Consider the following 23,674-nt stretch of genomic DNA (forward strand, 5'->3'; position numbering starts at 1 on the left):
AGGTTTAGTTTCTTGCGTTGTCGAGCTCAGCTGGCGGCGTTGAATGATGAAAATGTTCTCAAGCATGTGTTCAACTGTCCTCACCGCCTCCAGGTTTTTTTTTTTGTTTTTTTTTAAATGGCATCTATGAGATTTTAACATGGAAATAGACACTGGAGTCTCTCCGCTCGGTCCCTGATGGCAGATCAGTGAATGAGGTTTGGTTCAGCAGCTAAGTTCCTGCAGGCAGTCGGCCCACAGAGAGAGAGGAGGCTGTCTCTTACTTTACCTGAACGTGTTTCTCTGTTCTGTTCTTCACTTCACTTTGTCCTTTTTCTTCTCAACTTTGATGAAGATGATGTACTCGAATGATTCTTGCAATTGTTGGGGTTGTACCCACATGATTGAATGCGCTTATTGTAAGTTTGCTTTGGATAAAAGCGTCAGCTAAATAAAATGTTTTAATGTAAATGTCTTATTCAAAGACTGTTATCCTTTCTCTTTCATTCAACCATTTCATTTCATTTTCTCAATCGGCTTCTTATTATGAGTGATGAGTTCTTACATGAAATTTTTTTGCCAAAGACAGAACAGTTTTGGTTGTTTTTGCAACAGATTTCTGCATTTTGGGGTTTCTCTGAGCTTCAGGCACCGGGCAGGGCTTAGTTGGAAAAAGGTGATTACATCACAAATTAAACTACATTTGAATGCCAATGCGATGACAGTTGTTTGCTTGCAGTATGTTGCCAAATGTCAAATCGGATCAAACCACATCTAGTTTGTCAGTGTTAAACTCTTAATAAATAATAACCAAGAACGTTTTTAATCCAATTTCATTGTTGCTAATTTAGTCATGAATATTTAATGCACTCAATCACTGCACTGGCTTCCTGTATGCCAGAGGATGCACTATGAATTACTTCATGTCTGAATGCTGCTATGTAAATAAAATTGCCTTGCATTATGTTATCTACAAACACTTGATTTGAAATCAAGTTTCAATTCAAAACCCTCTTTCTCTCTCTCTTTCTATCTCTCATTTTCTGTACCCCTCTCTCTCTCTCTCTCTCTCTATCTCTCTCTCTCTCTGTGTGTCTCCCCCAGTCACTCCTCTGTGATGGTGGGCAGGTGAGGGGTACTGGGGGAACTGGGCGCGCTCCGTAGGTCGGGCCGGACGATGACGCTGGAAATGGACCACACGTCACTCAGCTCTGCGAAGGAGAGGGGGGGGGGGTTCAGTTCAGAGTTTATACCACACATATATCACATGTCAAGGAGCATTGTGGGTAATTCAGAGGCCATGCTTGAGGAGAGGCAAGGGTGCACGAGAAAAACATATATGAGGGGGTGGATAAGTACAGGCAGGGAGCCAAGGATAGGCGACGTGAGCACTGAAAGTAGACTAAAATAACAAGGTGCAAGACAGCCATGCATCTACAGAACAAATGCAAAGATACATATACTGCAGTAAGGACTTTTTTTCCACGCTTATACACCGTACAGTAGTGCTCTAGTGAGGGTCATTTGTGGTTGTCACACTATATGGAGTTTGTGCATCTCTTTCTACACAATTGTCTTGCTGTCGCTTGCCTCGTGAAGCTTAAACCCCAGTCACGCACATCTCTCCCTACGGGCGTCCTCGAGCGTTCATGCTAGTTTTCTACAGGAAACACAGAAGCTTGTACAGTTCGAGCGGGGGGGGGAGGGGTTCAGGGTTCATACAAGGTTCCCGGAGGGCTGACATGCAGGGCTGACATGCAGGGTTTCATGGGTTGAAGACCAAGGGGAGGGAGATGAGGGCTCCAGCGGGGGGGTCAGGGTGGAGGGGGCTCCAGCGAACACAGATGACCTCTGCAGAGTCTGACACACACACAACACACAACACACACAGCTGGAGATCACCGCATGCCAAGACAGTAATCATGAAATATTATCTCTGGCATTACTCTGACATTTTGAAAAAATAGGACTGTTTGCTAGGATCAATATTAATTACATCCCTGTGTGTCTAGTACAGAGTGCTGGGTAAGCTAAGGGACATGTTTGTATTAGACCATCAGTGCTAGCAGCGATTTAAAAAGTCCTGTCAGCTTCACACTCTTTGTAACTCTGAATAAAACTGGTGATTCTGGAGACGTGTCGGGGGCTACATTACTAGAAGAATTGCTAATACATGTAATCGAGACTTCAAACTGGTTACTGAAGCCAAGCTGCTCCATCAAAGCCCAACCCTAACTCGGTACTGATTAACAGGGATGAAATTGATATTGATGCTGTCATCTAACTCCAAGAAAGGCAGCATAAAAAAGTATTTCCCAAAATGTCAGACTATTCCTGCCACAACCAGGCCAAGACACTCTCTTGAGTCCCAACATATTAAATGTACCGTTGTTGACTGTAGATAAAATGTTTCAAATTCACAAGTAAGCTTAAAACAATATTCAGTTTTAATACTTCTTTTTTGATCTTTTGTTTGTGGAAAAAAACAGATGCAAACATTTTGGTACTGTAGGTTGTCTTATTGATCTCTGACCTCATCAGTAAGAAACCCAAATCCCAGTAAAAGCAGCAAATATCAGCCGGGATGGAGACAAGCAATTCACAGTATACTGTAGAAGAAGAAGTGATGAGAAGAAATATGTTGTCATACCTGTCCTGAACTTGCTGTACGGTCCGTTCTCATGGGTCTGACGGCTGCCTGACCAGAAGGGCAGGCCTCTCTCTCTCCACCTGTGACACACACACACACACACACACACACACACACACACACACACACACACACACACACACAGATCAGAGCAGAAGAGAATAACCAGGTGTGTTTCTGTGTTTACCAAAGTGCTTTGAGACTACCATATGTGCCACTGTAGCTGCTTTGATGTATGTGTGTGTGTGTGTGTGTGTGTGTGTGTGTGTGTGTGTGTGTGTGTGTGTGTGTGTGTGTGTGTGTGTGTGTGTGTGTGTGTGTGTGTGTGTGTGTGTGTGTGAGAGAAAGCGGGGGTTGTCCAGGTGAGTAATGACCAACACCCGGTTATAAAAAGGGAGAAGAGCGACTGATGATGAAAGACATGATGCGATAACAACAAATAAAGTAAAAATAAATCCGCAGAGGAGGCCATGTAAAAAATATCCAGCTCTTTGTGGTGTAGAGCCTCATCTTGCTGAGAGGAAGGGATGCATCTCACTGACATTCACTCTCTCTCTCTTTTTATAGCCGCAGTCTATAGGCCTGGTCATGCTAAAAAATAACTAGAGGTCTGATTAGTTATACTGTGACAACCTGGTGTCTTTTTCATGTGATTTAATGTTCCGTAATGCCACTCTTGGTTAATCTGAACTTTTGCACTTTTCTGATCACTTGTGTTGTGATGGACTCCAACCAGCCCCCCAGGAATAGCGCTCAGCCTTTCTGCCATTTTTTTTCTTCCAGTGCCCACTCGCAGTATTGCAATGAAAAATCCCCCTGCGACCTATACAGGATTTTTCTGATAGGCCACCATTGCACACCTTGAACTGCAAACAAGGTCGGTTATGACTTTCTATTCTGAATTTCTAATCCATGGACTTTTTATATTTGAAAAAAACATCCCTCTAGCAGATAAAAGTAATTTAAAAGGCTTTGACGTCACCATAATGTAAAAGTCTATAGGCCGAGCGGGAACTCGTGGGCGGGGCCAGCAGGAGACGCACTACTGCTCATATTCAGTAGGCTGCATATCTAGGAAATAAACCCAGAATCTTAGAATGAACAGGGCTCTGTCTCCAACGCTGGATCCAGGTCTTATAATACATCCATGACTCCAACCCAAAGTGGTGCCACAGTATCTCTGCTATCAATATTCATATGATATAAATGATGGCCAATGCTACATAAATAAATACCAGGTTGCAAATAAGTCAGCATGTCCCAGCTGTGCTGTCTTGTCTTTCTTTCTCTCCATCCTTACATTGATCAAGCACACATTTGTCTTCATCTCGGATTACATTTTAATAAAGAAACCTCATCAGCAGCCAGCATGACTCAGCCCTGCACAGCTTCACCACCCCAACACCAGACCTTACAATTAGCAGTGAAAGATAATTATGAGAGCAGTGTGTGTGTATGTGTGTGTGTCTACGCACCAATGGAATATGAAAACAGCAATGATGAGGAAGGCCGACACAGCATCAGTCAGAATCCACATCAAACTATATTCCTCTGGAGTCTGGAGAGAGACAGAGAGAGAGAAATGAGTTGATTACATTTGCTGGAACAAAGTGTGAACATAAATATCATTATTTCATCTAGTGACCAGAAAGTATCGGGCTCAGACTTGAACAAAATGTAATCAAACTCATTTGAAGTTCGACAGACGTGTAGGTGGTGAGTGAGAATGTTTATGTAACCGAACGTTCACAGACTCAATCTTCATAACACCCACGATACCTGCTGAAGAGATTTTCAAACTGATACAGGACCACCTGCCTACTGATTGAAAGTCACAGTGGATCAGAGCAAATTGTCTACAATATATATTATAATAAAAATAAGACACTATAGCGCGCTATACTTACAATTAGTCTGTGAAGACTGCTGAGCGCTGGATCTTTAATGTGCACAATAAAAAGTTAAGACTAGCACAGCCCTCCAATTTTGCCACACGGATGTCTCGGGCAAGAACATGTATACAAATTTGGACGTAGTGTCTGGGATGTCACCCATAGGTTTCTGAAGAGCCATTGTAAAGCTCAGTTGTTGCTATCCTTGCAGTGCCTGAAGTCGCCTAACTCCCGGCTAATTCAAAAAAGGGAAAAGATGTGGAGTGTGGATGGAGCTGAGGAGGGCTGAATGAAGCCTAAAGTTTATGCCTGCCTCCTGTAAGGGCAGCCATCTCTCAGAGACCAAAACTGTTTTTTGTACCAGACTGTACACTTGTTTCATTATGCTGTAAAGTTAGGCATTTTAACTTTTGTTTGCTTTTCTTTTTTTTTTTTTTTGGGGATTGATTTGCTTCGGAGCAAACCTCAAGTGACCATTCAAGGAACTGCAGTTTTTGGCAAGTGTTGGCTTTATTTTTCGCACGCACACACGCACACACGCACGCACGCACGCACAACTAAATGCCTAACCTTAACCATTACCCTCACCTTAACCATCACAACTAAATGCCTAACCTTAACCCTTACCCTCACCTTAACCATCACAACTAAATGCCTAACCTTAACCCTTACCCTGACCTTAACCATCACAACTAAATGCCTAACCTTAACATTTACCCTAACCTTACCCATCACAACTAAATGCCTAACCTTAACCCTTACCTTAACCTTAACCATCACAACCAACTAAATGCTATAACCTTAACAATTACATACTACTTACCATTACCCTCACCTTAACCATCACAACTAAATGCCTAACCTTAACCCTTACCCTGACCTTAACCATCACAACTAAATGCCTAACCTTAACCCTTACCCTCACCTTAACCATCACCACTAAATGCCTAACCTTAACCCTTACCCTAACCTTAACCCTTACCCTCACCCTAACCATAACCTAATTCTATCCCTAATCCTAAAACCAAGTCTTAACCCTCAAACAGCCCTTTGAACTTGTGGGGTCCAGCATTTTGGCCCCACAAAGCTGTCGGGACCCCACAAGTATACTGGACTCCCGGTTTTTGAACCCCACGACTATAGTTAAACAAGAGCACACACACACACACACACACACACACACAAACACACACACACACACACACACACACACACACACACACACACACACACACACACACACACACACACACACAGCAATGAGAAAGGTGCAGTGACGACTCAGCAGGCGGCTAACTGTGTGGGGATGAAGCTCTAAGCAGAGGAAAAGTATGATACCCTAGGCTAATTTATGCAGCGTGAAGCGCCGTAGGCTTAAACTAATCCCGGCCGCGAACTCAGCCAGCCATCTCAGCCGAAATCTGAGAAATGTCATGCAACCAAACTAAACTAACCTTTTAAGAAATGTGATGTGAACCTTATTCAGGACAGCAGGGTGATCATTTGAAGAGTTCAATCTGCTCACCATGAGGAAGAGCGGCTTGTTGATGTTGGACAGGATGTGGATGGAGTTGGTGGTTACGGACTGAGCTCCGGCACACCAGGCCAGAGTGTAGAGCCACTGCTGGCTGATCACATACAGGTTAGTGCTGATGTTCACTGACTGGTACTTACTGCAGAGAGAGAGAGAGAGAGGGGGAAATAAACAGAAATGACTTCACTACCTTGCTTTAAAAAAACCAAGAGGAACACATTAAAGAGTCTCCTTAATCACCTGCTCTTTAGAGACTTCAACCTAATTAAATCATACACAATCAAAAAGAAACCACCTGCCAAAACCCAACACAAACTCAAATTTTTCTTTGTCCTAATATGCACCAATACAATAACCCTGTATCTCACCCTTAAAGTTGATAAAAAAGCTGAAGAAAACATGGACGATGTACAGACACTGTGACACCTACTGTGATTTGCAAGTCAGTTAAACACAGCCTTACTTCCTCAGTGAGAGCACAAAATATAAAGACCTACAAGAAGCCTTCTTCAGAAAGCTGGCAACATATGTCCGGAAATCATCCCAAAAACAAAACCTTCCCTACATCTTGTATCCATTTGCTATAAACAAATATAAAACACACAAGTCTCCCTCTTAGTTCCACTTTGCTCTTCCTTTTTCTTTCACGTTGAAAAGTTTGTAATCAGCTGTTTTGTTGATGTTTTTCTTCTTTCTTTAAAAATGGCTATTTTAACAGAGATAAAAACAGTAAAACTAAATGTATTATTTACATGTGTAATAGTTTTAGTCCCAAAAAAAGAAATAATGAAATGAGAATACTGTTGAAACTTTGAATTTGTTTTCCAGTCCAGAAAAGCGTCAGTGACCCTTTAACTTTATTGAAGCACAGCAGTGCAACGTGGCTCAAATATTGAGTTGTTCTGTGATTTTTCAGCCCATAGTATGTTCAGCTGACATATTTATTCCTGCTTGTTACAGGCTGAATTATTGTGCACTTGAAACTGAAACAATAACCTGTTCGTATTTAAATCAGCACTAGATAGCCGATAGACCGGCCGGTGACCGGAATTGTCCGGTTTTCTCGTGCTGGGCCATGACCGGAGACCGGCAGGTCAGTCTGACATATGCCGATTTCATGCCGGTCGACGCTACAATTAACTGACAACAGAAGTTATACGAGTTACAGTTCTCAAGGACGCACGCACACACGGACGCGACAGCACGCTCTCTTTTTCCTTTCTCTCAACTTTTCTGCCGTGTGCGGCGCGTACCCGCTCACCGTGTGAAGCGCGTGTCGGCGCTATTCTCCCACATGTAGGGAACCTCGTGAATTAACCTGCAACATGTCAGCTGTTTGGACATTCTTCAGCGTGTGTGCAGAAGATAACAAGTTTGCAAAATGCAACACCTGCGAGGAGAAAGTAGGGCGTGGAGGGACCACACCAAAAACCCCAAATCATCATTTCTTTAGTGTGATATTGGATGTGAAAAGAAGGAAATGGTTCTAACGTTGCTCTTTAGATGGGTGTAAATGTCCCACACCAGGAGTCATTTATATAGTTCTACTTTATAGTGATCCATTATCTGTTCAACACATGTTCTGTTAAAGAAAAGATAGAAAATAAATATTTGCGTGTGCTGTAGAAAAAACGACATCGGAATTGGCTAAAATCGGTATCGGCCGGTCTAACTCAAAGAAAATCGGAAATCGGAATCGGCCTAGAAGGTTGTAATCGGTGCATCTTTAATCCGCACACATTTTGATGCTAAGCTTCTAGTTTCTTTTACCAATGGCTGCTGATTTCTTCTCTTCCTATTCAACTGTTGGTCAACTGTTAGTCAGTCATCCCTCAGTCAGAGGGATCTCTCAGTTGAACCATTGTACAGAGATTTGTTCTCCATGTACAAAATTAAATAACATCTATTTGTAAAGAGGGCTTTCTACAACCCAAAAGCATCAAAGACCATCAAACAAATAGAGCAGTCCTCTCAGACATCTCACTGGACCCACTCAAGCTCTTGTGGTGGGAGATTCATAACTTTTGAACAGTATTGTATATTCTAAAGGATTGTACTGTTACCGTTGTCTTGTGATTATTAATGTATTTTATTTTGTTTTCTTACTGACGTGCCATTTTTTTAATGATATGTAATTTAGCATCAGCAATGTAACATCAAAGTTCTAGCCAGTAGGGCTTATTAGATTTGACTTGAGAGGAAGGGGAGATAGACTGATGAATACACAGGAAGAGAGGAGTAGAAGATAAAGGGAGGCATCAGACCGACCACTGTGCAAACGTTACTATCATCCTCACCAACGTAGCTTTGTGGATTTTTGACTACTAATAACCAAGTGAAAGATAAATCATTTATGGTAATTATGTTACCTGTTGAGAGGAAATGTGGCTACGTCTGTATCGTACTTCAGATCTTTAAAATCCTGCAGCCACGCCACCTCTGAAAAGCCTCTCCATTATTCACCAGAGTTTAGGGAAACCTTTCTGCAGCTCGTGCGCAGGGAGGGGGGAGGGGAGAACGCTATATATGCGTGTACGTGCCTGAGCAGTGATTGACAGGCAGATAGACCCCGCCCCCTTTGGCCCTGATTGGAGAAAATCAACCGGGAGCGGTGGAATTTTGCCAATCGCAGTACAGGCTGTAGGTGGTGCCAGAGGAGCTGGATTTTTTTTTATATTACATAATTCATGTTGTTCTACTGGAACATAGGGTCAGTTTCAGCAAATGTGACAGAAAGTTAGTTTTATAAGACTTACCTACTGCATCTTTAATGAGAGGAAGGAAAGGAATGTATGTAATGTAATTGTTAATTTCTCACGCTGCACTGTAACTTTTATTCTTGTATTTCATACCAAGTTAAACACAACATGTAATTGTTGCAATTACATTATAATGCATAATTTGTTTTCAACCAATGTCATAATTTAGAATTATATAAATTGCATTTAGTATTATTTAGTGATTTTATTTGGTAAGAGTAAAGTGCTTTTATTTTGAAGTCTCCGCGCAAGGCCTCTTGGGACGCTCGTGAGTGAGAGAGTCGGCAAGCTAACAGCAAGCGAAGCACGCACAATTTAATGCTCCGATAAAAGTTTTAAGGTTGTTATAGCGGATGTCAGCGATCTAAGGAAACCTCTATTCCCTTGTGTACAGCATGCAGCCAATGAGGTATGTTGTTTTGTGTCTGTATTTTACTTTGGTGAACGTTATTTTACATGCTGTGCATGTCATTGTATGTCCATATAAAGCTAATGTGGTCTTTATTTTCTCGTTATACTGTGTGTTTATAGTTTTCACGGTGGATTTGGAGAAGAAGCTTCAAATAAATCTGTATCAAGAAAACCACCTGCGTCTGCCAGTGCTTCGAGGGAATTATACAACACTCAGATTATAATAATCACACATAAGTGCTCATGGTGTCTTAAGAGCACAACTTTTAGCCCACAGTGTAACAGCATGATTCATCAACCAGGCATCTTTAATTGGTGACAAATACGGTGCCATCAAAGCTGATATTTCAATGTTTAAAATGAGATATTACAGTGAAGATGAATCAACAGCAACAAGGGAAAACTATTTCAGTGGACTGTGTGAGTGGTGTTAAAAACGTTCCATGCGTGAGTCACTCAACCTTTTTTCTAGCCTCATTCTTTCCAGATTGTGCTCCCACAAGTTCTGGTTATGTACAGTACCTCCCACTCGTCCTTCTTGTACTACTTATCAGCCTCTCGTACCCTCTTCTCATCTAAATCACATCCCTTCATTTGAACTCTTATCCGCCACCTGTCCGTACCTTTTCCTCCGCTTCACCTCACCTTCAACTAATTCTGTCCTCTACTGAATATTTTCCTCTCTGCCCAGGTTTTCTCTCCTGCCATGAAATTCTCACGCTGGTGCCTTTTACCTCCCTCTCTCCCCCCCCTCCCCTCCCCCGAGGCTGTTCTACAAGCAAAGAGATGAAGGTGGCCATCTGTACCTTGAGTTACATAACCACACACACACGCACACACACACACACACACACACAGAAGAGACCATTTCAAAAGCTCACAGTGAAATTACACGTTTCTCTCAGTAAGCATAAACAAGGGTGTTTTACAGGTTAATATAATTGCATAATTGTGTGTTTCAATGTACTGTATGTTTTTATTTAGGGGCCATTATTTTCTTTTTTTTAAATCTGTGAATGAATCACGCTTTGTTTTGGACATTAAAATCCAAATATCCACTTTTAAATGTCATTTTAGAAAACACCTTTTGTAGTAACAACATGTTTCCTTATTTCATGTTTTACTCCAGTGCATAATTAGGAGCACATCTGTATTGTCTCCTTATTTTGTCATCAATTTCTAATAGTGGAAGTGTTTCTGTCCGTTGCAAAAAGATTTTCTTTCTGTACACTGTGGTGATGAGCCAAACATATTGTTACTTTTGTGTGAGGTGATAAAAGGTCTGGGTATTTGTAGGTTAAAATCTGTCAGTAACGATGATCCTTAAAGTTAAATGGGTTTGCTGCAAATTGTGCTAGGTAATCTTTACTATCCCAAAACAGGGACATTTGGGTGGTCAAAGTGCAGATACAGAAAGATAAATAAAACTGTCATAAAAACAGATACAAATATTGTTATAATTATAAATATTCCATATACCAATCCCCCCTCTATCCACAACACACACACACAAACACCCACATATGCACAGACCTACAAGGAGAGCATTTCCAAACACCTTTCCTTTGACATACACACCCATAGACACACAGCCACACACACACATATGTGTGCACACACACAGAGCACTTCCAGGTACCCTCAGCATAGGGTACGGAGGGTACCTGCATGAATCTGAAAATTGCCTAAAATGTTGTTTATGTCATAGCGATTATTACTCCATTAATACATGAATGTGTGCGTGTGTACCTGAACTGTTGTTGTGACATGGTGCTGTAGTGCAGGTTCAGCCTGGTGATGTGGCCGTCTGTCAGTTCCTGGATAGATGCCTTTTCTCCAGAGGTCTGCTGCAGCTCTGGGTCCACCGCGTGGACCAGATCCCTGTCCTCAGATGGAAGCCACAGCACCTACAGACACACACAGGCAAACACGCATATAAATATAAACACACAGGCACATGAATTTAAACACACACACCCACAAAATACGCTGTCACCAATTGCAACAACCAGTAAATGAAGGAGGAAAACTACTGTTGAAGATGTTAAAAACAGAGATGTCCTGAGCTGATTCTAAAGATCCAGGCACATTTAAAAGGAAGTGTGTAAGCTGAAATAAAACCAATCAAATTCCTTATGTACTCTACTGGGTTTGTCCAGCTCTGGCAGCTATTGTTGCAGCGCTGCTCTTCTACTCTGTACAGTGTTTCCACTATATACTATACATTTAGTAATTTAGTAGCGACGGTCCGCCTCTCCTTTTAGCATTTTATGAAATGTCATGAAGCCGTAATTGAACGACTCTGCTCCACTGAACTCCAGCGAACAGTCATCGGCTCTCTCTCCACTTTGAGGGTGAGCAACTGGAACAGGGACGGGACATCATCACTCTCGAAAGTCATGGCAAGCGCGAGTACCGCATTTACTCCTCAGGCAGAGTGACAAACATTGACGAAAGCCTGTCGCTGTCGATGAAGGCTTGCATGTTCTGCTGCTATGTAAATACAGTAAGTATGGGATTGGACATCGGTATCAGCAGATACACAATATTAAAGGATGTGATTAGGATCAGGGTCAAAATAATTTGACATATTGATATGTTTGTAGAGCAATGTTAGCCAGTTTTTGAATATCATCCAAGTCATACAATAGTGTTAATTTTGTCAGACGAGACGAGACTAAATATGTTCGTCAACGACCTTTTTTTTCCATGACTAAGACGAGACGATGACGAGACTGCGCCAATGTCCAAAAACGCTGACTAAGACTAAATTAACGTGCATTATTGTTGACGAAAAAAGACGAGACTAAAATGTTTTGCATAAAATAAAACTAAGATAAAATCTCTCTTCATTTTCGTCTACAATCGTCTCTACTTTTTCATCATGAGATAGAATATTCAGCTGTTACCGAGACCCGTTGCTACGGCACCGACAGGCGCCCTAACCACCGTTATCTACCGGACCGAATAGCAACGCAGATTTTGGTGCCACTTAAATGCCTGCGCTTCTCTCTGATGCTCCTAAACGGACGTTGGAGTCAACCGAAACATCGCTGCATGGGGCGCTAGTTAACACTACACCCGACAGCAGGTAACGTTAGCATACCGCTAGCTAGCAGTTTAATGCTGACCGCTAAACGGTGTAAAAGTTTGTCTCTATTTCACTATGTAGGATTCCAACACGAGACGTACGACAATCTGCAGCTGCCGTTGTCTGAAAAACAACACATATGTTGCGTTCACTTGAAATACGCCTCGCCAGTTTCGTGAGCACTGCATTTATTTTATTGTAAAATATCCTTTTCCCATGCAGTGGTTGTTTTTGTCATTTAACAGGAATTTACTGGTGAAATAAGGAAGAGGCTCAATATTTATATAACTTTATATAATTTATTTATTTTTATAACTATTTGACTGAAATGGTTATCAGAAATAATTTATTTAAAAAAAAGACTAAAATGTTTTGACTAAAACTAGACTAAAATGACGAGACTTTTAGTCGACTAAAACTTGACTAACAAAAATTTTTGGCACAAGACTAAGACTAAATTAAAAATAGGTGACAAAATTAACACTATCATACAACAAACAAACACGCAATTGTATACCACAATTTTATGTCCGCTTTCAACTAAATGTGGAACTGAAAATATGTGACATACTTACCTGTGAGGAGTTGATGTGGGCGTGCACCACCTGCAGAGTGGTGTTGATGTACGACTGACTGTAGGGATGTCCGTACGGTGGCTTGTGCAGGTCAAACAGCACTAGTCTGCCGCTAGAGGCCGCTACCTCCAGAAACTGGGCCAGCGAGGGAACAGACTGGTTCTGGGCCTGGGAGCAGTCGGCCTCAGACAAGGACGACACAGTCCCAAATGGATCCCTCTGTAAGACAGTGTGTTTGTAGCAGAGTAATGTTTATCATCATTATTGTCAATTTGAGAAATCATAGTAGAGTGTGTGTGTGTGTTAGAAATACCAATAAGAACCAGCCGCCAGCATTCAGCTGCTGTAGCTCGGCCCAGCTGAACATTGAGGCATCGAGGTGCGTTCGATTTGGGAAAACATCAGCGACATTGGTGGTTCTCTTCAGAGTGGAGTCGTGCATCAGGAAGGGAACACCATCATAACTACAGAGAGAGATATACACATATTTACAGTGAGTGACAGGAAAGGATAAGAAACAAGGAAGGGGGATGAGAGGAAGGGAGATTGAGAGGATATTTAAAGTCACCAATAAGAATTTAGTTCTCCAAAGCTCTGTTCTCTGCTCAATCACACCAAGTCTGGCTTTCATAAAGCCGTCCATCTTATTCACAAACAAACACATTTGCAATCTCAGTGAGCCCGTCATTTCGATTAATCACTGGAGTGATATTAGTTATGTACAAGGCCATTACTATACACAAAAATAGATTGCCACCTTGACAGATTAATTACACAGGAACTGCCAAATAGCAACTATCATTCATGCAGACCACACACACACACACACACACACACACACACACACACACACACACAGACACACACACACCGGGGTCACCATAAGCTTGGGATTAGGCTAACCAGCTAACACTGAGTCATGCAGTGTTACTAATCCCCCTGTTTTCAGGCTGTAAAATAGTGAGCTTTCCCAGCAGCTGTGGGCTAATGGGAGGGCTAAAGGCTAACTAGATTAGCATGGCACTCAGCCTCAGTTTAATATTAACTGACTGGTGGGGGTTAAGAGTCAGTGTCAGTGATGGGTCCGGGGCCTTGTTGGTGAGGCTTAGCCTACTGCTGAGGGAGTTTTTGTTCCGGGGTGAGAGGGATTGGCTACAATCTTTTCTGCCCGCCTCAGTGTCCTGGAGGCGTACAGGTCCTTGAGAGACAGCAGATTGCAGCCAATCACCTTCTCAGCCGAGCAAATGATACGCTGCAGTCTTGTCCTTAGCGGTGACAGCAGCGAACCAGATGTTGATGGAGCAGATGAGGATGGACTCGATGATGGCAGCGTAGAAGTGCACGAATTCAAGACTGATCCAGAAAAGATGAACGTACAAAAGGTGGAACATGCACAAACGCACCTTGAGGAACACCACAATATATATACTTTATATTTTCTCTAATTTAGTATTACAAGAATACAGACACGTACACACAGGTGAGAGCAGTTGATACCTGATGGTAACGTCAGTCTCCAGTCCTTCTCCTCCAGCTTCCACTGCCTTCTCAAACGACATCACGGTATTCTCTGGAGCAAGCTACACACATAAGACAAAACACTCCCAGAGTGAGAAATATTAAACATTATAACCAATAGAAACGATGGACAGTAAAACACAGACTTTAAACTTCTGTCACGGCTTCGTTCAGTCTCACCATCGGAGCTCCTCTGTGTCCGATGAGTGTCGGGGCGGGTCCCAGCGTTCCCGCCTCTTTAATGCATGGTGAGTACATTCCCAGAGGGACCAGGTAGAGAGAGAACAGCACGGACAGGTAGAGACCTAGGACAGCCACCTGACGCACTAAAGAACACACACAGCACAAGTGTACTGGGATGTACATGCAAGTGTAATTTCTGAAGTACCAGTACAAAGATTTTTGTTTTTAACTGCAATAGCTACACAAAGACTTCATTTGGAATCTGTGGACCAAATCATGTTTTATGATCAACTCTGCACCAAAATAAACGCACACAAACAAATCCAAAAACCAACAGATACACCTCAAAGCCTCTAAATACTGTATGGCCAAATTCAGGGTTACAAGAGTGTGCCGGAGTAATCAGGATGAGATATAGTAGCCTAAATCTTTTCTGATAGGATCAACATGGTGGTCTGGAGCCATATGGGCAACAGGCAGGATAGAGGCTTTCTGGTTAGGAGCAAATCCGCCCGGGAAAGTCTTTTATAGAACCATCTTGACGAGTATTAATGATATTTTCTAGATAATTGCTCAAACAACTGTAAACATGGGCTGGAACGTCCATTCATAAAATATTATAAACTAATATATACCAACTAATACAGTACAGGCCAAAAGTTTGGACACACCTTCTCATTCAATGTGTTTCTTTATTTTCATGACTATTTACATTGTAGATTCTCACTGAAGGCATCAAAACTATGAATGAACACATATGGAATTATGTACTTAACAAAAAAGTGTGAAATAACTGAAAACATGTCTTATATTTTAGATTCTTCAAAGTAGCCACCCTTTGCTTTTTTTGATAACACTGCAAACCCTTGGTGTTCTCTCAATGAGCTTCATGAGGTAGTCACCTGAAATGGTTTTACCTTCACAGGTGTGCTTTGTCAGGGTTCATTAGTGGAATTATTTCCCTTATTAATAAAAAAGCAAAGGGTGGCTACTTTGAAGAATCTAAAATATAAGACATGTTTTCAGTTATTTCACACTTTTTTGTTAAGTACATAATTCCACATGTGTTCATTCATAGTTTTGATGCCTTCAGTGAGAATCTACAATGTAAATAGTCATGAAAATAAAAAGGAAACGCATTGAATGAGAAAGTGTGTCCAAACTTTTGGCCTGTACTGTATATATCACACTCATTGTTGGATTATATAAAACATGTAAAAAAATGTCTTTGGTTTGTCCAATCACCAGGTTTAAAAACTGTCTCAAATGTAACCACACATTTATACATCATTGCTAACATGAAGAGCAATTAAAAACAATTAAATTATTATCGAAAGAGAAGATAAAAAACTAAATAGAATAGCTAAAACAGAATAGGACAGGTGTGAAATGCAAAAATAAAAAAGTTACAGTGTAGTTGAAGAAATGAACAGTTAAAAAGGTAGCTTTAAAAAACAGAAAAGTGTGGAGCCTTGATTTAAAAAGAACTGAGGATTGTGGCGGGCGGACCTGCAGTTTTCTGGGAGTTTGTTCCAGATATGCGGTGCATGAAAACGGAGCGCTGCTTCTCCGTGTTTAGTCCTGACTCTGGGGACAGAAAGCAGAGCTCTCCCAGACGACCTGAGCGGTCTGGATGATTCATAATGAAGCAGCAGATCAGAAATGTATTTTGGCCCCTAAACCAATCAAAGCCACAAGTTAAACCACTGGAGGTCAGCAGAGTGTTTTAGGGGGGTGTTTCAATCTGAAACTTTTACTGAAGTTTTGTTCCATATAGCTGACATATACTTTTATTATAGCATGGTTATCTGTTTATAGCACTAGAACACACAGGGTGAAAGAATAAGAAGGGCTCATTGATTACTGCAATAAAATGAATCACTGACAAGGTGAAAACTGTTAATGCTCCTAAATCAACATACTGTATAGTGACAGTATGTTGATTACCTTCCCCGCCCTACTGCAGGTCACCAGAGCATTAAAAGAAAGAGACAGAGAGACAAGGCTAGAAATCAGTCCTTCCAGAAAAATGCGTAGAGTTTTTTGTGATTGTTGTGGGGCAAAAATCCTTGATTATGCGCCACGTTTTCTTAAAAAATCCGATGGAATATGCTATATGATATTTATGCAATTTAATGCGATGAAATTGCGAGAACTTGCAAAAACTGTGGTTTAATGAAAAAGAGAAAAAAAAGTGATCCCCCCCCCAACACCCTGCTTTTCGATGATGTTCACGTCGCGTAATTACGTCACTTCATAACGTTACCATGGCAACAGGGGAAAATGGCTGCTCTTTCAACTTTCTGCTAAGATATATTACGGGACTTTTTTGCAACGAAAGTGCGGTGTATTTGAAAAAATGCGGCCCCCACCCGCATAAATATGCGGACTTTGGCTGATTATGCGTTGAACTATGCGATCGCATAATTGCGTTTTTCTGGAGGGACTGAGAAATGTCAACAGGTGCGGTTTCCTCTTACTCCTATGTGTGTGTGTGTGTGTGTGTGTGTGTTTTTCTGGCTGTCAAGACTAAAAACAAATCTGTATGTTGGTGTACATAAGTCATTACATGTGGTATGTCTAGTCTTTGTATTCTATTTTTAATAATCTTAACAGGTCTGTTTCCAGCTTAACCCAGTATCAATAAAACTACAAAACTAACCCAGCCACTCTTCCCTGTCACATCCAGGCTTGGGTGGCTGTTCAATACAGCAGATCAGCTATATTACATCCTGTGCTGGGCAAATCTCTCTCTCTCTCTCTCTCTCTCTCTCTCTCTCTCTCTCTCTCTTTTTTTTTTTTTTTTTTCTCTCTCTCTCTCTATCTCTTTTTTTTTTTTTTTTTTTTTTTTTTTTTTTTTTTTTTTTTTACTGCCAGAAGAGACCCCCTGACATGACTCAGCATCACTCTACCCTGCTGAATCACCAAGGCAACCAGGGACAGTACCCATGGAGACCAAAGAAAGACGCAGAGGGACATACAGGTCAAAGTCAAATCACTAAAGAGGGACAGGCATTTAGACACAATGCAGGCCAGACAGATCTGACCCAAAGAAACAGAGCAGACAGGAAAGGAGGTCAGAATGATGAAGAGATTAAAAAAATGAATAAAAGAAGACAGAAGCATCAGAGAGACAAAGAGAAGAGTGCGAGTAGAAAAATGAGACATCGATTTTCTGTTAGGAGGAAGTGGAGACAAAGAAGGATGGTAGCGGAGTCTACAGCTGTATAATCCATGCCAGTCTTAATACAGAGAGCCAAAACCCACCTCACTTCCTACAGTATGTTAGCTTCAAAGCTGACAAAGATACACACTCATCAGCGTTTTCTTACCTTTCTTGTTCATGCGAAAGAAATGCAACGCTATTGGCCAGGACAGAATCACCATTAGTAAGACTGCAGCCACGTGGAGGAAAGGTGCTGTCACCTGAAAGATCAAATTACAAAATTACACAAATTACAGTACAATACAAAATAAACCAAAAGTCTCCCCTGGTGTGTCTCTCATGCTACGTTTACACGTGGCCGGCTATTTTCATAAACGGACATTTCAACCTCTCCGTTTTCAAAAATAGCATCGTGCACAGCTGTCAGTTTTCAGAAAAGTGTTCGTTTACACGTACCCGTGTATGTATGCCGTCAATGCAGTCAAGAGCACGCCAGACCTGTAGGTGGCGGCAGTGTAACGAGAAGCTCAAGCCCACGTTCAGCCAATCAGAATCCCGAAAATAGCAACAACAGCAACCAATCACTTCTCTCTCTCAGCTGCCTAAACCTCCGTTTGTCTCAGTTTACGTACAAATGTAGATTTAAAAAATCTCCACTCTGGCCGGAGTTTTTTAGAAAGACTCGGTTTCAGAGGCGAATTCTCCGTTTGCGTGTAAACGAAGGGCACAAACGAAGGGAAATGTCTCCGTTTGTAAAAAATAACCACGTACGTGTAAACAGGGTCTCAGCTGGTGTGTCAGGAATGACTGACCTGCAGGGAAAGAAGGAGAGTCTTCCATTCTTTGCTCCAAATGTCAGACAAGATGGCGGTGGCTGTGACGGAGAACGCCAATGCCACCACGATGCCAGTCTGATGCAAACACAGGAGGACGAGAAAACACAAAATATGACATCTTATAACAAGGGGGAACGCATCCAAATGTCTGTCAGTGTTTGTGTTTATGTATAGGGAGTATTGTTATCAGTGTTACCTTGTGGCTCCAGTGAAGGTACAGCCTCTGACCCTCAGAAAGCAGACACACTGCCAGCACCTGAACAATGTTAAGATAATCATCAAAAACTGTTACATAAAGCTGCTCCCACAGAATTTGGCCCACCCATGAGATAGAGACATCATGGCTTGCAAACAAGCGAAGCATGGCAGTTGGTCAAGGCCACCCTTTCTCCTCCTCAATAGTATACAGTATAGTAATACAGTATTAGGGGACCACTAAGGTCTATATAAAAGAGACTTCAGATACAGTATTAGGGGACCACTAAGGTCTATATAAAAGAGACTTCAGATACAGTATTAGGGGACCACTAAGGTCTATATAAAAGATACTTCAGATAGAGTATTAGGGGACCACTAAGGTCTATATAAAAGAGACTTCAGATACAGTATTAGGGGACCACTAAGGCCTATATAAAAGAGACTTCAGATAGAGTATTAGGGGACCACTATGGTCTATATTATAAAAAGAGACTTCAGATACAGTATTAGGGGACCACTAAGGCCTATATAAAAGAGACTTCAGATACAGTATTAGGGGACCACTAAGGCCTATATAAAAGATACTTCAGATACAGTATTAGGGGACCACTAAGGTCTATATAAAAAGAGACTTCAGATACAGTATTAGGGGACCACTAAGGCCTATATAAAAGATACTACTTCAGATACAGTATTAGGGGACCACTAAGGCCTATATAAAAGATACTTCAGATACAGTATTAGGGGACCACTAAGGTCTATATAAAAGAGACTTCAGATACAGTATTAGGGGACCACTAAGGTCTATATAAAAGAGACTTCAGATACAGTATTAGGGGACCACTAAGGTCTATATAAAAGAGACTTCAGATACAGTATTAGGGGACCACTAAGGCCTATATAAAAGCATCCAAAAAGCAGCATGTCATAGGACCTTTAAGAAAACTTGTAGAGTTTTTGTCTCTGAGGAGAAAGTAAACTCTGTTGATGCAGATTTCTTGTTCACATCATATGTCCATTATTCTGTATCATCAACAATACTGACTACCTCTGTAGCAAAGCTGCAAAGAGCGTTTGATCAGACCTCTGAGATATTTGTTTGGTTCTTTTTGTTGTGTTGACTCGATGTGATATTCCATCCCTGCGCAAGTGCTTAATGTACACAGGTTAAAATCCTATCAGTGTTCATACCAATAGTAAGGCGATGTATGTGAAGAGAGCAGCAGCAACAACCAGCAGGACCCGAGACCAGGGAAACCAGAAACCCAGAGTCCCAAAGTTAAACCTGAGGAGGTACAAGAACAAATACTATCACATACAGTCTGCCTCATTTTGTGAATCAAGTTTGAATGATGGTTTGGTCCCTTTATAAATTAATTTATTAGTTTATTAGCGTGATCAATTCACTCATTGTGAGCTGGATTTACAAAAAAACTACTGGCCAAATTGTCATGAAACTTGGTTGAGAGGTGTATCATGGGCCAATGAAGAACCCATTACATTTTGGAGTGGATCTGAATCATGGAGCTGATACCCAAATCATTTTTCACTTTCGGTAACATTGGCATTTGGCCTTGGTGGAGGACTGCCCTTTCTGAATGCACTTTATGTTATAACAGACAACCAACTAACGACAACTAACCCTATCATGATGACAAGAAATGCCCTCCAAATCATCCCAAAAAACTAAAAATCTAACCAGTGTGAGTGAGTGTGAGAGTGTGTGAGACCCACCAGTCAAAGTCGATGTAGTCGTTCTGAGCTTCACTCCAGAAATAGAGGAATAAAAAACTCAGGAAGAAGGTGACAATCAGGAGGCCAAAACTGCCACACTCCACCTGTAACACACACACAGAAGTCATACAGTATGGCATGTTTTGTCTTTCCAAACTACTCACTTCCACCCCGAGAGAGTCTATAAATATAATTTATCAAATATTATTTTGACTTGATTTTAATAAGTAAATACTTTTAGCTTTAAATCTTTGCCCCATTGTTTTGAGGAAAATAAAGGATTTATTCTATAATTGGACTCCCTGATGCAGATATAGAGGAAGTCAATCCTATTACAGTACAGAGTGCATATGGAAGCAGTATATTTTGATGCTGACAGAGTAAATATGTGCTGATATTTTTCTTTTAAAAGTCAGCAACTGACTGTCGGGAGTCAGCAGGCTGCTCGGATGAAAACTGTCTGGGGAATCAATACTCTCTGCACGATCAGCGAACTAACCCAACTCAACTCACTGCTTATAGAGCGTGCGCGGGTGTGTGTATGCGTGTGCGTGTGTGTGTGTGTGTGTGTGTATGTGTGTGCGTGCGTGCGTACCTTGCTGCAGCAGCACTCTCCTGGCTGGGCCCGGGCTCTTTGGTATCGTCTCCATTGGCAACCGTAGAGGCCGGCCAGGCAGGAGACAAACGGCTGGTGTTCATACCTGGTACAGTCAATTAGAAATTAACCAGTCACTTAAACATCAGTTACTTGAGTGGACGAAATTACACAGAAAATGATTGAAAACACAGATAAAGACTGACATTTTGTTTATTTTAAACTGAACATTTTAAAGATTTTAAAGATAAAAGTTTTCTGGAAAACAACAATAGTCTAGCTGGGTGTTTATCTATTAATTTATTTCAGGGACAGTGCATATTAATATACATTTCTGTCAATATGCCAGTTAGCCAGAAGGCTATTTTTCATCTGCAGTCCCTAGACAGATGGTAAAAGTCACCCTAAAAGTTATATAAAATATTACATATTTACATAACAATATAACAATTACAATACATTTGGTAAAAAGTCCTGGAGCACTGGAAACTAAATAAACAGCAAAGTTTGTAGATCATCCTGAACCAGAACATTTGGAAAGAGCTTTTCCTGCTGAGTTTCATGAGTTCATTTTCTGATCATTTTAAACAAATCATATAACTTATATTCAGTTAAGGCGGTGGCAGAAGATCTTAAAGGGATATGTCACCGTTTGGTGAAATAGTTCTTATCACGGTCTCCCCTAGCTGTAGATAGGGGGGGCCAACGCATTTTTTGTGCATGCATCGTTTTAGTCCAGTGCAACACCGGCAGCGCCACCGCTAGTTAGCTTAGCGTAGTGAATGGAATCCTATGTTGCCGGTTAGCATGTTGTGAGTAAAAGTGAGCCAACAAAAGACAAAAAAAACAACCTAATTACTTGCACTGAGACAAAAAATGCGTTGGCCCCCCTATCTACAGCCAGGGGAGACCCTGATAAGCCCTATTTCAACAAACGGTGGCATATCCCTTTAAAACCTGACCAACTTAAATGTATACTATCTTTGAGTCTGGACGCCAATAGCATGGAGTATGAAAAGTGTTTCTTTTCTATTTAAATTTGATGACGAACTTTCACTCCACACATTACCACAAATTGCGGCCCATTTTAAATAACAGTCACTAACACAAGTGCTGTCTTCAAAGCGGTGTGAATGTGTATAACGGTACAGATCCACTTGTCCGTGCGACGCTTCTGTCGCGCTGCGCTCCACTATATTCCTATGGGTGACGTCAAGCGACTTCAACGCGCACGCAAAGCATTCCGGGAAGGCGGCGCTGCATTTGAGAAAATGTTGCGCGTCAAAAAGCTGGCCGATGCCCAAATGAATCCGTTGAACGTGACGCGACTAGCCAATAGAAATAGAGCACAGAGGAGACGGGGAGAACGTGGGATCCTTTTTCTGCTAGACGTTTGCAAAAATGCTGTAAATTGAGGAACGCACCATCGACGCACAAATGAGGGGAGGTGTCGCGACACCACGAGTCAGTCGTGTCGCAAAAGTGGATCTGTACCGTAAAACTGATGACTGCTACCCCTCTCCATTACATTAAGGTGTAGTAAGAGTCATCAGTGACAGGTGGTGAAGGGGGGGTGGGGGTGTTTTGTACCGTTGCAGCAGCTGCCGCCGCACCACCTTTAGCTTCCCCAGCTTCAGTCTGGTCACGAGCTTACACTCAACCACAGCCCGGCATCACAGAGACAAAGAGGAGGAGGAGGAGGAGGAGGAGGAGGAGGAGGAGGAGGAAGAAGAAGAAGGGACAGGAGAGAGAGGATGGAAGAAGAAAAAGGCAGGACTGTTGGCCACCACACCTCGCCTGGAGAAGGAGAAGAAAGTTTGAATCAATTTAAAATGTATTTATAGGAACAACTAGACTCAGCAGGACTCTGTGTGTGTGTGTGTGTGTGTGTGTGTGTGTGTGTGTGTGTGTGTGTGTGTGTGTGTGTGTGTGTGTGTGTTTTTTTAATTGTGAAATTAGAATAAAATTTGATTTTTACAGAGATTACAGAACATGTGTTTGCTCAGGTGATTTCTAACTGTTACACACACAAACACACCTACATGTCCTATATGGTCGGTTTATGCTAATGTAATCCATCGTTCCATACGGCTCCAGTAATAGTGTAATTAGGCCAGTCAGTAAGAAAACTCAACAGACAACCAAAACAAGTCAGCCAGAAAACTAACCAGTTATTATTATTATTATTCCTGGGGCCAAATGCACAAAACTGTCAACTGACGACTAAAATGGTGTGTAAGCACAAAGACAGAAATATGCATACTTATTCTTTTCGTCAGATTTTAAAACACGCACGTATACCTGATTCCATATTTATGAATCTCAATCATTGTGGAGCTCGGCGCACATGCACATGTCTCATTTGCACTCACACAGCTCGCCATAAATGGATTTAGAAATGCCTTTTAAACATCTGTTTGCATATCGATACTTGTGTGCGTTTCATCACTCTTTATACCTGTCTAAGAGAAATACTGAAAAGAAAGTGCTGCTACTGCCAGTGCCACTACAACTCTACCATGCATATATTCTTCTGTAAACAACCCAAACATT

At 41.6% G+C, this 23,674-nt stretch overlaps 1 protein-coding gene across 1 annotated transcript; it reads right to left on the reverse strand.

Annotated features, from left to right (window-relative positions):
- Nucleotides 1-522: 522 nt before the first annotated feature.
- On the reverse strand, nt 523-22,794 carry gdpd4a (glycerophosphodiester phosphodiesterase domain containing 4a; the record flags this gene model as incomplete). Its single annotated transcript, XM_039788505.1, has 17 exons — nt 523-1,190; nt 2,630-2,709; nt 4,105-4,187; nt 6,047-6,194; nt 10,975-11,132; nt 12,892-13,110; nt 13,205-13,355; nt 14,389-14,471; nt 14,590-14,735; nt 16,102-16,221; nt 17,925-18,018; nt 18,571-18,669; nt 18,791-18,850; nt 19,984-20,077; nt 20,527-20,630; nt 21,122-21,227; nt 22,712-22,794. Coding segments are annotated over 17 exons (1,935 nt in total), but the record flags the coding sequence as incomplete, so codon positions are not given.
- Nucleotides 22,795-23,674: the final 880 nt, after the last annotated feature.

This window comes from Perca fluviatilis, chromosome 2 (assembly GCF_010015445.1).
Source record: "Perca fluviatilis chromosome 2, GENO_Pfluv_1.0, whole genome shotgun sequence".
NCBI lineage: Eukaryota > Metazoa > Chordata > Actinopteri > Perciformes > Percidae > Perca > Perca fluviatilis.